The 15,177-nt window shown below is 37.2% G+C and overlaps 1 protein-coding gene across 3 annotated transcripts in view; it reads left to right on the top strand.

Annotated features, from left to right (window-relative positions):
• Positions 1–15,177, top strand: part of LOC126212924 (zinc finger protein 99-like) — a 245,526-nt gene that overhangs the window by 123,715 nt on the left and 106,634 nt on the right. For 2 of the 3 annotated variants that reach the window (XM_049940429.1, XM_049940428.1), the window contains exon 7: positions 13,070–13,107. In XM_049940429.1, the coding sequence (XP_049796386.1) occupies positions 13,070–13,107 (38 nt within the window). Of the gene's footprint in view, positions 1–13,069; positions 13,108–14,799; positions 14,880–15,177 lie in introns of those variants that run through there. The other variant, XM_049940430.1, reaches the window with a different exon arrangement.

Below are 15,177 nucleotides of genomic sequence, written 5' to 3'. Positions count from 1 at the left end.
GCTATAGGACCTCCTCAAAACGTTTGTGCCTGTAGTTGCTAATCCTGTTTCATCCAGATCACCCCCAATGCTGTGCTTAAACTGTCCTTAGAAGCCTGTTCCCTGCTCCACCTGCTACAACAACCTGATTCTGTGTGCCAAAATATTTACATAAATTCCCTGTGTCTCTCGTCACCTGGTCAAGACTAGCAGTTGGAATGACAATACTTGCAACCTGGTGCCTTGTTCCTATTTTTTCCTGTAACATCTGGCCTATACTTCTCTCATTGCTACTACCTAGCTGCAAGTTTCCTTTCTTCCTACTCTCTTTTAGTGCTGACTACATTGAGTCTCTTTGGTAGCAGTTTACTGCGCCCTCTGTCATCTAAAGCTGAATCAGGCTCTTCCCTCATACTTCAGATAGCAAGTCAAATTAATTTGATACTGTAAGCTCAGATGCAAATTAAGTTGAAGAGCTAACTTTAATGAGTTACTATGATCTTATGACCCTTTGGACCTATTGAGATCAAATTCTTCGAGTTCTAATTCATCCTGAAGGGCACAAATCTTTGCCATCAGTTCAGCAGTTCTCTTGTCATTCGTGCTGAGCCTACAACTCAGAGGGAGAGCCTCATTCAGTTGTCCATTCAGTTCCCAACTACAGTCACCCAAATGAAATTCCAACCCACATTCTACACATACCCCTCACTCTTTCACTACCCTACAGCAACATCGATGCTTGTTGTTCACGACAACAGAACATTATTTATAGGCTACTAATGAAGTGTTGGCTGATATTCAACTCATATGCTGTTCACTGGTGCACCATGGCATGGTGTCAACTGTTCCAACAGTAGTGTCCACCACATCACAGTACGTTCAAATCTGTACATAGGCATTTTGTGTTTTACATTTTGGTGATTGCATATGAGCTGCTGCTTCATGGTTGTGATGGTATTTTCATAGAAAAAAAATTGGGGCTATTCTGTTACAAACCACTGAAGAACAAAAGTTTTTTATACCAATCTTGTCAGGAAATCTCCCTGAACAACCTCCTAAGTTTTGTCAGTGAGCCTCAATTTAAAGAACACTCTGATTCCATATGTCTCAATAATATATCAAATAGACGTTGGGTGAAAACATTGAACACCAACTCCAAATATCACACAGTGAAAAAAAAAAAATTCTCATAATTTTGTTGAGAAATTGAAATACACATTACAAATTAATATCGCCATCTCATCTTGTCAGTGAACAGATGATGTTAGTCATTTCAGGCTTTCAACAGAACTGTACCTACCTTCTTTCTACATTAAAGTATAAAAATACAGTATTCACCTTAACAAGCTACACATTCGGGCACCAGTCTACCATTAAGTACCACACTAAAAACGAATAGCCATTTAATTGCAGTAACCTACTTCTTGTAATCTTGCAGTTATCTTATTCTGTCAACAATGCTAATTTAGCACTCATCATCATAACATGAGACTGATTCAAATGAAAACCTTTAAAGTGCTATAAAATTTTTAATTGAAGCAATGAAAGAAACTTGCATGTCTTTTTCGACTTAGTCTCCCTGACATTGAATGCACATATTTCAACGCTTCAGAAGTGCATAGATACCATGATGAAAGAATTCTTGTTGTGTGTGTAGCCAGTCATGCACCACAGTTTTCACTTCTTCATCACTTCTGAAATATCCGTCTTCCATTGCTTCTTTGAGTGCATTCAACAGATAAGTCACTAGGAGTGAGGTCTGGTTAATAAGAAGTGTGCATAAGACATTCAGATTTAATTTCCAGAATAGTCTCAACTGCATTATAGGCTGTATGTGGTTGGGCATTGTCATGATATAATAATACTCCTAAAGTCAAACGTTCTCAGCCACGCGGGATTAGCCGAGCAGTCTAAGGTGCTGCATTTATGGACTGTGCAGCTGGTCCTGGTGGAGGTTCGAGTCCTCCCTCGGGCATTGGTGTGTGTGTTTGTCCTTAGGATAATTTACATTAAGTAGTGTGTAGGCTTAGGGACTGATGACCTTAGCAGTTAAGTCCCGTTAGATTTCACACTTTTTTTTTTTTTTTTTTTTTTTTTTTTGCTTTCTTCCAAACGTTCTCATCATTTACTGCCGACCGGAGGGCAAAGTAGATTTTTTGGCATGTCTGAATAAGTTACACTGGTTACCATTGCTCCCCTACCCATTTAATGCTCCACAATTACTTTGTTTGCGTTCCAGAAGAGAGTGAGCATGACTTTTCTGGCAGATGGTTGAGTGCGAAAGTTTTTTGATGTTGGCAGTGAACTATGGCACCATTACTTGCTAGACATTTTCGTTTGTGGTTGATGGAGTTGGATCCAAGTCCCATCGCCTGTAACAATTTTTCCCAGGAATACACCACCTTTGACATGGCAGGTGCAGTGGTCTTTCAACTTGGCAGTCAACTGACAGTGCACCTATCTTGCAGACATATTACTGATGTGCAGTACATTATGAACAATATTTTGCACTGAACCAATACTAATCTTCAAACTTGTGGCCATTTCATTCAGAATTACGCGTCTGTTCTCTTTTGCAATCTCTTCCACTAACACAGTGTTCTCGTCCGCCACAATGGAGTGAGCCTGGCCTCATCTTGAGACATCCTCCACAGAAGTTACATCACTTGTACACTTCCTACACCACTCAACACTTGCTGCAGTGATAAACTCAATCACTGAACTGTGCTGTCATTCTATGATGAATTTTGGTGGTAAGGGTTTTTTTAAATTACTGCTACCAGTCACGAACTTTGTCAACTATTGTATTGCTTATTTATTTAGCGTCATGTTTAGAGGGAATACTTCATTTTAAGGCTAAATGGAATTACAAAAACAACTTTGCAATAAGGTCATACTGATGTAACATAGTCTTTTTGTAAATGCTGTGGTCATCTTTGTTCTTCTGTTGTTTTTGTAGTGCCATCTAGCCTGAAGATGAGGTATTCTCTTGAAACATGTTGCTAAATAAATAAGTAATACAATAGTTTACAAAGTTTGTGACTGGTAGCAGTAATTTTTTTAAAAAAAAGCTTTACATAATTCTTGAGACAGTCATGGTCAAAAAATAGTGAAAATGGCTTTGAATTTTGGTTGGTTTTGACACCTCCACTAAACGCTGCTACCTGTCAGTCACCATCAGAACCTCAATGAGTACTACTGTTCACTACCAACTCCATCACACAACTTTTCAAAATTTTATAGTACTTTTAAGGTCTGCATTCGAATCACCCTTGTATTTATGTGTGTGTAGTTGTATGTCATTATTGTATATTATACAGTACACAATAATTACAGAAATGCCACCAGAAAGTTGTTATAGCCATAATATTTGTGTGTGTGTGTGTGTGTGTGTGTGTGTGTGTGTGTGTGTGTGTGTGGAGGGGGGTGGGAAGGGGGGGGGGCGAGTTACAGGCTGTAGACACTCTGTATCTCACAAGTTCCAAAAAATGTTGAATCTTACTTATAATTTTGTAAAATACGAACTTCTTAACGAACAGCCAACAATGGCACAGGATTAAGTATGTAAGGAGCACAAAACTAACTCACTGTTGTCTCAGAAAGTTGTTTACATTGTTTTAGTTCATTGTTAAGTCTTGTTAAAGTATAGCAGTCCTTTTTTGACATTTTTGCTGTTCGGCACCACCATCTCAAGGATCTTCCCCTCCAACAAAAACTAGCCAGTGTCTCTTGCTTAGCACAAGCTAAATAAAATTCTAAATTTGAACAACTATCTAATTATGCACCTATTGATTCAAAACTAATAATGGCTTTGATTGTTCTTAATAAACGACATTATTAAAATTACTAGTTACTGCTTTTATTTTTTGTAAGAAATCAGAAGTACTTTGAAGATGGATTTACTCTTATGGCTAAAGACAATTTTGGTGATGAAACAGCCAAGGGTAAAAGTGAACTTTCAAATTAGTCTGACAGCACTTATGGTAACAGATCCAAAAGGTTTGTGTGCAGTCCCAGTTAGTGATGAATTAACTCTTGATTCTACCAGTAATTAGTGACATTGGAGAACTTTTAGGTGACAGATTGATAAACTCAAATATTCTCTTATGGGACTGATGGCAGTACAGCTTTCTGGTTGAAGCTGAGTGAGTGTGCCTATTTTACCACTATAGTGAGATGTTCATGGCTCTGTTGCATAATCTTTCAATGATAATGTGTAAAGGAAAACAGTGTTTGTATTAGAGAAACTTTTAACAGCATTTGAATGAATAAATGTGTACTTTCTGTTCAGTTACCTAGTCTTAATAGATTTAATATGAATGATATTTTCAATAATGTAAAAAAGCGTAATGCATTATGTGTAACACATAAAATAATTAGCATATTATTTCAAATGTGACATCAAGAAACTGCAAAATAAACCAAAAGTATGACAATAAGCTACTTCAACTAACATTTTAATCAGCAAAAATAACATCTATAAATGGCCATTGTATAAAATAAATTTCTCCTGCCAGTAAAATTAGGAGCAGCCATATTGAATAATCTTTAGATTTTGATCAGGTAAACCATGGTCTAGCAGTAGGATCTTTGACTACTAATCAAAATGTCTTTAGTCCAGGTTCGAACCTCGTCACTTCTTAAATTTTGAATGAAAATGAACAACAATGGAGCCAGAGACTTCTGGTATAAGAACTCACCCTTGACCTGCCAATGGCCTTGTCAAAGAGGGGGGATGAGTGGGCAGAGGTTTAGGGCACTTGATTGGTTTGGGGGCAGGAAACTGCTTCTAAAAAGGCAGAAGAGTCAGCAATTATCTGGGGCATGAGGATGCAGAAGGCAATAAAAACTACTGCGTCAAAGACACACAATGTATATCCACAGTACATGCCTGTAATTGAAAAAGTGTTGTTGTGATCACACCATTGGCAATAAATTTTGGACTAGTCCCCATTTAGATCTCTGGGAGGGGTTGCCAAGGGGGTGGTGACTGTGAGAAAAAGATTCAATAACCAATGAAAGGGTATTGTTCTGTGAGTTAGTTAGTGGAATGTTGGAAGTTTAAACATGGTAGGGATGATAGAAAATCTGAAAAGGGAAATGGGAAGATTGTCTAAATATAGTGGGGGTCAGTGAAGTGAAATAGAAAGAAAGCAAGGACTCCTGATCAGATGAGTAGACAGCAGTAGAAAATGGTATAGTGGGAGTAAGATTGGTTATGAGTAGGAAGATAGTGAAGAGAGTTAGTTACTATGAACAGCCCACTGATAGGGGCATTCTCATCAGAATCAGCAGAAAACCAACACTGACAACTATAGTTCAGGTATAAATGCTGATGTCACAAGCAGAAGAAGGAGAAATAGACAAAGCATATGAGGCTATTGAACAGGTAATTCAGTATGTTAAGGGAGATGAAAATCTAATAATCAAGGAGGACTGGAATGCAGGTGTAGGGAAAGAAGTAGAATAAAGGGTTACAGGTTTGGTAGTAGGAATAATAGAGGAGAAAAACTAATTTAATTCTGCTATAAATTTCAACTCGTAATAGCAAATAAATTGTTCAGGGTTCACAAGAAGAGGAGGTATACTTGGAAAAGGCCAAGAAATATGGGAAGATTTCCAATAGTTTACATCATGGTCAGACAGAGATCCAAGATCAGATATGGGATTGTAAGGCATACCCATGTGTGGACTCAGATCAAAATTTAGTAGTTACAAAGGTTATGTGTAAGTTTAAGAGACTAGTCAGGAAGAATCAATGTGCAAAGAAGTGGGATACGGAAGTATTGAGGAATACACACAGAGTTTTGTGTGGCTATAGGCATTGTGATGATAATCGCTCAGTAGGTAGTTCAGCTGAATAATAATGGACATCTCTAAAAAGGGCAATCACAAGAGGTGGAAAGAAAACCATAGGTATCAGGAATTTAACTGCGAAAAATGTGAAGACATCAGGGGGGAAGAAAAGGTTCTCCCAAGGACTCACTTAGCACATAGAAAAACCATAGTAGGCTTTAGTGATCTTAAAAGCAACGTTAAGAGTGGAATGGTAATTCCACATGTAAATGCAGGGGGGAGAGCAGGTAGGTGACAAGAGTACATTGAAGGCTTCTTTGAGGGGAGGATTTGTCTTATGATGCAATAGAAGAATAAACAGGAGTTGACAGGGAAGAGATAGGGGAACCAGTATTAGAATCATAATTTAAAAGATCTGTGGGAGACTTACGCTCATGTAAGGCAGAATGGATCAATACCATTCCATCGGAATTTCCAAAGTTGTTGGGAGAAGTGTCAACAGAATGACTTTTCATGTTATTGTGTAGAATGTATGAGACCATCAGATTTTTGGGAAAACATCATCCATAAAATTACGAAGACAGCAAGAGCTGACAAGTGTGAGAAATATCACACAATCAACTTAACACTTAATGCATCCATGTTTCTGACAAGAATAATATACAGAAGAATGGAAAATAAAATTGAGGATCTGTTACATGAAGATCAGTTTGGCTTTAGGAAAGGCAAAAGCACCAATGAAGCTGTTCTAACAGTGCAGTTGATAATGAAAACAAGACCAGAAGAAAAAGCAAGATACCATCATAGGATTTGTTGACATAGAAAAAGTGTTCAACAATGCAAATGTAAAGTGGTGCAACATGTTCCAAATTCTGAAGAAGATAGGGGTAAGCCATAGGGAAAGTCACATAGTATACAGTATGTACAAGAACCAAGAGGATAGAAAGACTGGAAGTTACAGAACTAAGTGCTCAGATTAGAAAGAGTGTAAGTCAGGGATGTAGTCTAATACCCCTACCGTTCAATCTGTGCATTGAAGAAGCAGTCAGGGAAATAAATGGAAGGATCAAGAGTGAGATTAAAATTTGTGATGTAATGATATCAGCGATAAGATTTTCTGATGACATTGGTATCCTCAGTGAAAGTGAAAAAGAGGTGTTGAATGCAATCAACAGCATGATGTGTGCAGAATGTGAATTGAGAGTAAATAGAAGAAGCACGAAAGTAACGATAAGTAGCAGAAATTAGCACAGCGAGAAACTTAGCATTGGATTTGACGATCACAAAGTAGACGAAGTTAATCAATTTCGTTCGCTCTCTGGGTATCAAAATAAGAATGATGGGCAGGGCAAGGAGGACATAAAATGAAGGCTAGCAGTGGCAAAATGGGCATTCCTTGCAAAGAGAAGTCTACTAAATCAAACATAGACTTTAATTTTACAAAGAAATTTCTGAGAATGCACGTTTAGAGCACAGCATTGTATGGTAGTGAAATGTTGACTGTGGGAAGATCAGAACAGAAGATAACTCAAATATTTGAGCTGTAATGCTACAGAAGAATATTGAAAATTTGTGGACTGATGTGGAAGGAATGACTAGGTTCTCCTCGAGTTGGCAAGGAAAGGAATGTATGAAAAACACCAATGAGGAGAAGGAGTAGAACCATAGAATATCAGTCAAGACATCAGGGAATAACTTTCCATGGTACTAGAGGAAGATTTAGTGACTAAAAAACTTAGAGGAAGACAGAGATTGGAGTACATCCAACAAAAAATTGAGGATGTAAGTTGCAATTGCTACTCTGAGATAAGAAGGCTGGTACAGGAGAGGAATTCATGGTGAGCCACATCAAACCAATCAGAAGATCAATGACGCAAAAAAAAAACAAACTTTAGCTGTGGATGTACACAGTATCCCATGTTTAGATCATGAACAAAATTACAGAACAGTAAGTATGAATGAACACTTTGTTAATCATACACTTCCAAACAGCACTGGATTCCATGTCAGCTAAATCTGTACTAACAGCTCTTGCAAAAAAAGCCATTGATTCAACCTATGTTAGTTTATTGTGGAAGAGGTGTGCAGTCCCATACTTACATTACACTTTATCATAGTCATGAGAAAATGCTATTGCAAGAGTAGTCAGACAATCAGATTACATATTACCAACACTGTTCTCAGATGTCTGCGAAAAAGATTTGGCATCCCCAAATTGCTTAAAAAATTGAGTGCTTTCACTCACATGGAGTGATCGCATATGGTAAGGACTCATCCTATGTACACAGAAATGGTTTGCCAACAAACAAACGCACAATGTGAGGCAAAACATCATAAAGTAAAATAGATATGTCTTTCTTTTGGATCTGTCTGTTGGACCAGCACTAAGTTAGAATAAAATATTTCTGTTCTTCCAAGAGTTAGTTCAAAATTATCGTATTCTGAACAGCGGGTTTACTTATTAGTATTTTGTGTACTTCCTTTGTTGTTGTTCTGGTCTTCAGTCCCAAGACTGGTTCGATGCAGCTCTCCATGCTACTCTATCCTGTGCAAGTTTCTTCATCTCCCAGTACCTACTGCAACCTACATCCTTCTGAATCTGCTTAGTGTATTCATCTCTTGGTCTCCCTCTACGATTTTTACCTTCCACACTGCCCTGCAATACTAATTTGGTGATCCATTGATGCCTCAGAACATGTCCTACCAACCGATCCCTTTTTCTAGTCAAGTTGTGCCACAAACTCCTCCCCAGTTCTATTCAGTACCTCCTCATTAGTTATGTGATCTACCCATATAATCGTCAGCATTCTTCTGTAGCACCAAATTTCGAAAGCTTCTATTCTCTTCTTGTCCAAACTGTTTATCGTCCATGTTTCACTTCTATACATGGCTACACTCCATACAAATGCTTTCAGAAACGACTTCCTCACACTTAAATCTGTACTCATTGTTAACAAACTCCTCTTCTTCAGAAACAATTTCCTTGCCATTGCCAGTCTACATTTTATATCCTCTCTACTTCAACCATCATCAATTATTTTGCTCCCCAAATAGCAAAACTCCTTTACTACTTTAAGTGTCTCATTTCCTAATCTAATTCCCTCAGCATCACCAGACTTAATTCGACTACATTCCATTATCCTTGTTTTGATTTTGTTGATGTTCATCTTATACCCTCCTTTCAAGGCACTGTCCATTCCATTCAACTGCTCTTCCAAGTCCTTTGCTGTCGTTGACAGAATTACAATGTCATCAGAAAACCTCAAAGTTTTTATTTCTTCCTCATGGTTTTTAATACCTAGTTGGAATTTTTCTTTTGTTTCCTTTACTGCTTGCTCAATATACAGATTGAATAACATTGGGGAGAGGCTACAACCCTGTCTCACTCCCTTCCCAACCACTGCTTCCCTTTCATGCCTCTCGACTCTTATAACTGGCATCTGGTTACTGTACAAATTGTAAATAGCATTTTGCTTCCTGTTTTTTTCCCCTGCCACCTTTAGAATTTGAAAGAGAGTCAACATTGTCAAAAGCTTTCTCTAAGTCTACAAATGCTAGGAACGTAGGTTTGCCTTTCCTTAATCTTTCTTATAAGGTGAGTCATAAGGTCAGTATTGCCTCACGTGTTTCAATATTTGTGCGGAATCCAAACTGATCTTCCCCGAGTTCGGCTTCTATCAGTTTTTTCATTTGTATGTAAAGAATTCCCATTAGTATTTTGCAGCTGTGGCTTAATAAACTGATAGTTCGGTAATTTTTGCATCTGTCAACACCTGCTTTCTTTGGGATTGGAATTATTATATTCTTCTTGAAGTCTGATGGTATTTCACCACTCTCATACATCTTGCTCACCAGATGGTAGAGTTTTCTCAGGACTGGCTCTCCCAAGGTTGTAATTAGTTCTAATGGAATGTTGTCTACGCTCGGGGACATGTTTTGACTCAGGTCTTTCAGTGCTCTGTCAAACTCTTGATGCAGTATCATATCTCCCATTTCATCTTCATCTACATTCTCTTCCATTTCTATAATATTGTCCTCAAGATCATCGGCCTTGTATAGACCCTCTACATACTCCTTCCACCTTTCTGCTTTCCCTTCTTTGCTTAGAACTGTGTTTCCATCAGAACTCTTGATATTCATGGAAGTGGTTCTCTTTTCTCCAAAGGTCTCTTTAATTTTCCTGTAGGCAGTATCTATCTTACCCCTAGTGAGATAAGCCTCTACATCCTTACATTTGTCCTCTAGCCATCCCTGCTTAGCCATTTTGCACTTCCTGTCGATCTCATTTTTGAGACATTTGTATTCCTTTTTACCTGCTTCATTTATTGCATTTTTATATTTTCTCCTTTCATCAATAAAATTCAATATTTCTTCTGTTACCCAAGGATTTCTACTAGCCCTCATCTTTTTACCTACTTGATCCTCTGCTTCCTTCACTACTTCATCCCTCAAAGCTACCCATTCTTCTTCTACTGTATTTCTTTCCCCCATTCCTATCAATTTTTCCATTATACTCTCCCTGAAACTTTGTACAACCTCTGGTCCTTGCAGTTTATTCAGGTCCCATCTCCTTAAATTCCCACCTTTTTGGAGTTTCTTCAGTTTTAATCTACAGTTCATAACCAATAGATTGTGATCAGAGTCCACATTGCCCCTGGAAATGTCTTACAATTTATAACCTGGTTCCTAAATCTCTGCCTTACCATTATATAATCTATCTGAAACCAGTCAGTATCTCCAGGCTTCTTCCATGTATACAACCTTCTTTTGTGATTCTTGAACCAGACGTTAGCTATGATTAAGTTATGCTCTGTGCAAAATTCTACCAGACGGCTCCCTCTTTCATTTTTTCCCCCCAATCCATAATCACCTACTATGTTTCCTTCTCTTCCTTTTCCTACTAGTGAATTCGAGTCACCCATGACTATTAAATTTTCATCTCCCTTCACTATTTGAATAATTTCTCTTATCTCGTCATACATTTCTTCAATTTCTTCATCATCTGCAGGGCTAGTTGTCATATAAACTTGTAGTACTGTAGTAGGCGTGGGCTTCGTGTCTATCTTGGCCACATTAATCTGTTCACTATGCTGTTTGTAGTAGCTTACCTGCACTCGTATTTTTTTTATTCATTATTAAACCTACTCCTGCATTACCCCTATTTGACTTTGTATTTATAACCCTGTATTCATCTGATCAAAAGTCTTGCTCCTCCTGCCACCAAACTTCACTAATTCCCACAATATCTAACTTTAACCCATCTATTTCCCTTTTTAAATTTTGTAACCTACTTCCTTATAATGTAACATTTCAGAAATATTAAGGTGTGTGTGTGTGTACTGGGGTGGGGGTGGGAGGAATATTCCCACAGTAGAATAAAAGGTCTATTACCTTTCCTAGAATTCTACTCTACAGGGTTCGTAGCCAGTTTTGGTTTATTCGATGTAATTCAGTGATAAGTCTGACTTCCTGCCCCTAGGACTGTCCAGCAGTGATGTAGGCATGAACTGCCATCTCCTGAATTCCCCATTTATTTTTATTTAGGCCCCCAGCTCCTAGTCTGGCAGGAAAACTTCACCTTCTCCACAGTGCAAACCTTTTTTGAATTCCATAATTGCAGAATATACTATGAGCTTCCTTCAATTATTTCTTATCATTTCAAAGTGGCTTCCCATCTCATGCTCAAAACCCATCCCTCCCCCATCCTTGACACAGGCCACCTCCACACCAGGTGCAGTCTTTACAGCACTCTTGTGTCCAACCTCTTGTAAATGATGAAAAATTAGAGAGTGTAACCTACAATTTATTGTCAATTTAGACTTGTCAGTGAAGCATTACTTTTAATATGAAAACTGTTCAAACACAGGGTTTCTCAACAGGCGAAAAAGAGATGAATACTGAGAACAACTTGAGTCAGTAAATTGTAGAAATGAATTTGAAAATAGACTAGTGCTGAAGAGACAGTTATTACTCTAATAAAAATTAGATGGAAGGGGGAGTGTATGTGTATACTTGAAGAATGTAATTGATGAAGATGTCTCGTTAAAGTTTTAGTTCGGCAGGACAAGTCAAATGACTGTGGCTACTGCTACTACTGCTGCTGCGGCTGGTGATGTTCATGAATTACCTCATAACTACATCTACACACACACACACTAACCAATTATTAAGCTATGGATGGTCAGAGGTCAACTGGAAAGTGCAGAGTTTCAGTTTTTCTGAACGTCTAGGATTTCTTGCTCAATGCTCATATTATCTGCATCATTTGAATTGTATATTTGCACAAACTTTTATGACTTCCTATTCTATACTGTGCCTTTGAAATGCCTCATTCATGGATTATTGCTTGTTGTGTGTAATGGTTGTATTTAGTATAATATAACCTTTAAAGTACATTTTGACTGTGGGTCTAATGCAGAAACAGTGATAATAATGATGTAGCAATAAAAACACTAGTATTAAAAATGAACACGTCAAATTTGCTTCAATTGGAAAAAATGTCAGTTTATGATTAAGTGTATGCCATCCTTCAGTGGTTTCACATTGACGCATATAATTTTTATTAATTATGTAGCATTTGCACCAGATATACAAAGTAAGAAAGTAGCTTTCAAAATGGAACATATGAATGTGTTGAACCATATCGATATTTTTTGGCTGTAATTGAACATTATCCTAATATTTTGGATACAGTTGTGGCTGCAGAATCATGTGTATGTCTTTATTGATTGTGCTTCTGGCACGTGAATGGATATAAATCAAATTTTAAATAATTTTTTTTACTTCCAGGCAGCTAAGCAACAATAAGGTTGAAAGTTAGTTCCTGGGAGATTAAAACTGTGTACTGGACTTGGACTGTAATCTTGAAACATACATCAAGGAGTTTCAGAACAGTGGATACACTGCTGCAGAGTGAAAGATTCATTCTGGAAACCATGTGGTTATCTGGTACTCCTGTACTCCTTGCTAAATTGCCATATGTGATGCTTGAACTCATTCGAAGTATTGCTCACCATCAGATGAAATTTATCTCCAGGCATATGCAAATGCACATCTCACATCCAGTGAGACTACATTTTTCTCTGGATCCATTCAGACAGTTTTCTGTTTCTCACTTAACCGCTTTTCTGGTGTGTACCTGGATGTTATGTGTGTGCTGCAGCCTTTTCGGTATACATTGTAAGTTATTTTTCCTGTGTATTACCAGTATGGAATATCAGTTGTATCTGAATAGTAGTGCTTTGTTTGTATTTCTTTTACTTTTTTAATTATTTGAAATTGTCTAATATTTCAGGAGCCAGCCTCAAAAAGACATGCACCACACAGCCAATGGTAAGGTTTTCATTATTCATTGAATTATTTTTAAAAAGTACTGATTCTTATTAGCTCATTGGAAAACTGCATGCAACATATTGCTGATTAATTTCCTGTGTTTTTGCATCAATAGGCAGTAATTATGTAAGATAATGTGATCCAAAATACATTTCTATGTGTATTTGGTTATTTCTTTGCACCAGGGAAGAATGTCATAGTTTTATACTTACCTATTCTGCAAATCAGCAGTAAAACAAAACTGATAAAATAACAAAGTGACAAGGTGCATCCTCAGTACGATATAGGAATATTTTTAATATGGAACACTAATAAAATCAAACTTATTCAGACTTATAATGTTTTCATTGCTGCAGTTATTCTACCTTTCAAGTTGTGAGCAGCATTTTATAGAATTCAGTGGCCAAAGTTTTTATTGTAACAGATTTATGAAAAACTCAATGAATAAGCACAACGAAAAAAAACTTTAACAATTTGTACAGATATTTCAGAGTAAGGCTTAATTCACTACTTTCAGTTACAGAAAGTAAATAAAGTGGACTGTTAATTTGAAACTGAATGCAGTGTCAACAGACATCAATATCTTCCATTTATAATTTGTCGTACAAAATTAAACATTTTTGAAAACATTTTAATTTTAGTGCAAAATATCATATCCAAATTAAATCCTACATGAAGAGATGTATGGTAATATGTACCATTCCAGACGGATTTGAGAAAGATTTCTGTATAAGAAACTCACACTCTTCTTTCTCTCGTCATTCATATGTGTCTAATCTTTTTTTGTTTCATATAAAAGGCTCATATCTATTACTTCGTAACTTCATACTGATGGGTATAATGATATGTGTTTGAAATCAATTGAATCTTTACATCTAAATTTACATTTACCAGAATACTTGTATACTTTGTCATGATGCCTGTAATTTTGTTTTTTGTAGTCAAGTGAAAATGAAGGGAAAAGATGATGCTTCTTAGCTACAAGTATGATAACATTTCAGAACTTTGTGCTACCTGAACACTAATATAAATTCTTTCACAAGAATCACGTTTTCATGAGAGTGTTTATGTAGAACAGAAGTACTTCTTGGAGAGATTTTGGGTCATGTTGTGCTCAGATTTTGTATCTCCACTTTCAATAATTATAGCAGTATTAATTTATACATTCTGCAATGTATTTAAGCCCCAGTTGCTATATGCTTGCTACCTAGCACAAATTTCTCTTGTCTGCTTTTTCAGTCAAAGAGCAGATTCCAAACATATTATCAACCACTGTAAACGGGCTCTGTTGGAGCACAAAAAAAGGCAAATGTGTTCCTCTTTAAAAGACTCTGAGAGAGAAGTGGGGAACCAGCTGCCAACACCGTACTCACAAAACATTTTTATATGTGAGCATATTTGTGCTCTTTTACCACAGAATGTTCTAAATTCTTGTACCCAGTCTCTCATTGTAGTTAAGCCATCACACACAGCATCTCCCCACTCACTGTCAATATCTATAAATGTCTCTCTCCCGATGTCTCCTTTATCTCCCATTGATTTGCAGTATATCCCTGTGCTACTATCTCCTCTCTCTCTCTCTCTCTCTCTCTCTCTCTCTCTCTCTCTCTCTCTCTCATGCTGTCTTTCTTTCCTAGTGTTTTGATTTGAATTCGATTTCAAAATTAATGTACATGTTAAATTCATCTGCAGTAAAACCCTTCTTGTCTGCCCTCGGCTGGTCTGCCAGTCTGGTTGATCCACCATCTTGTGCCGAACTTGCGCAACTCATGATGGTGACTCACTACACATCACACCATTGTTGTTCACTGTATTGTTGTTTACAGGTAACTGTTGTTCTCACTTGTCTGTGTTGGTGCTCCGTCACCTCTTGTAGTGTTTGTGGTGTTGTCCATGTTTCTTTGCACAGTACTGCACTGTGAAGTTTTTAGTGTTCTGTTCATTGCAATATTGTATGTACCTGTTTTACATTGTGTATATGTGTATGTACTAACTTCCTTTGCTATCTGTCTTTTCCTCTACTTTTGCGGTCATACATCTGTCTCTTCTACATGTTTAAATTCCATGTCT

This window comes from Schistocerca nitens, chromosome 11, assembly GCF_023898315.1.
Source record: "Schistocerca nitens isolate TAMUIC-IGC-003100 chromosome 11, iqSchNite1.1, whole genome shotgun sequence".
Classification (NCBI taxonomy): domain Eukaryota; kingdom Metazoa; phylum Arthropoda; class Insecta; order Orthoptera; family Acrididae; genus Schistocerca; species Schistocerca nitens.
This window is presented reverse-complemented; position numbering and strand designations above follow the sequence as displayed.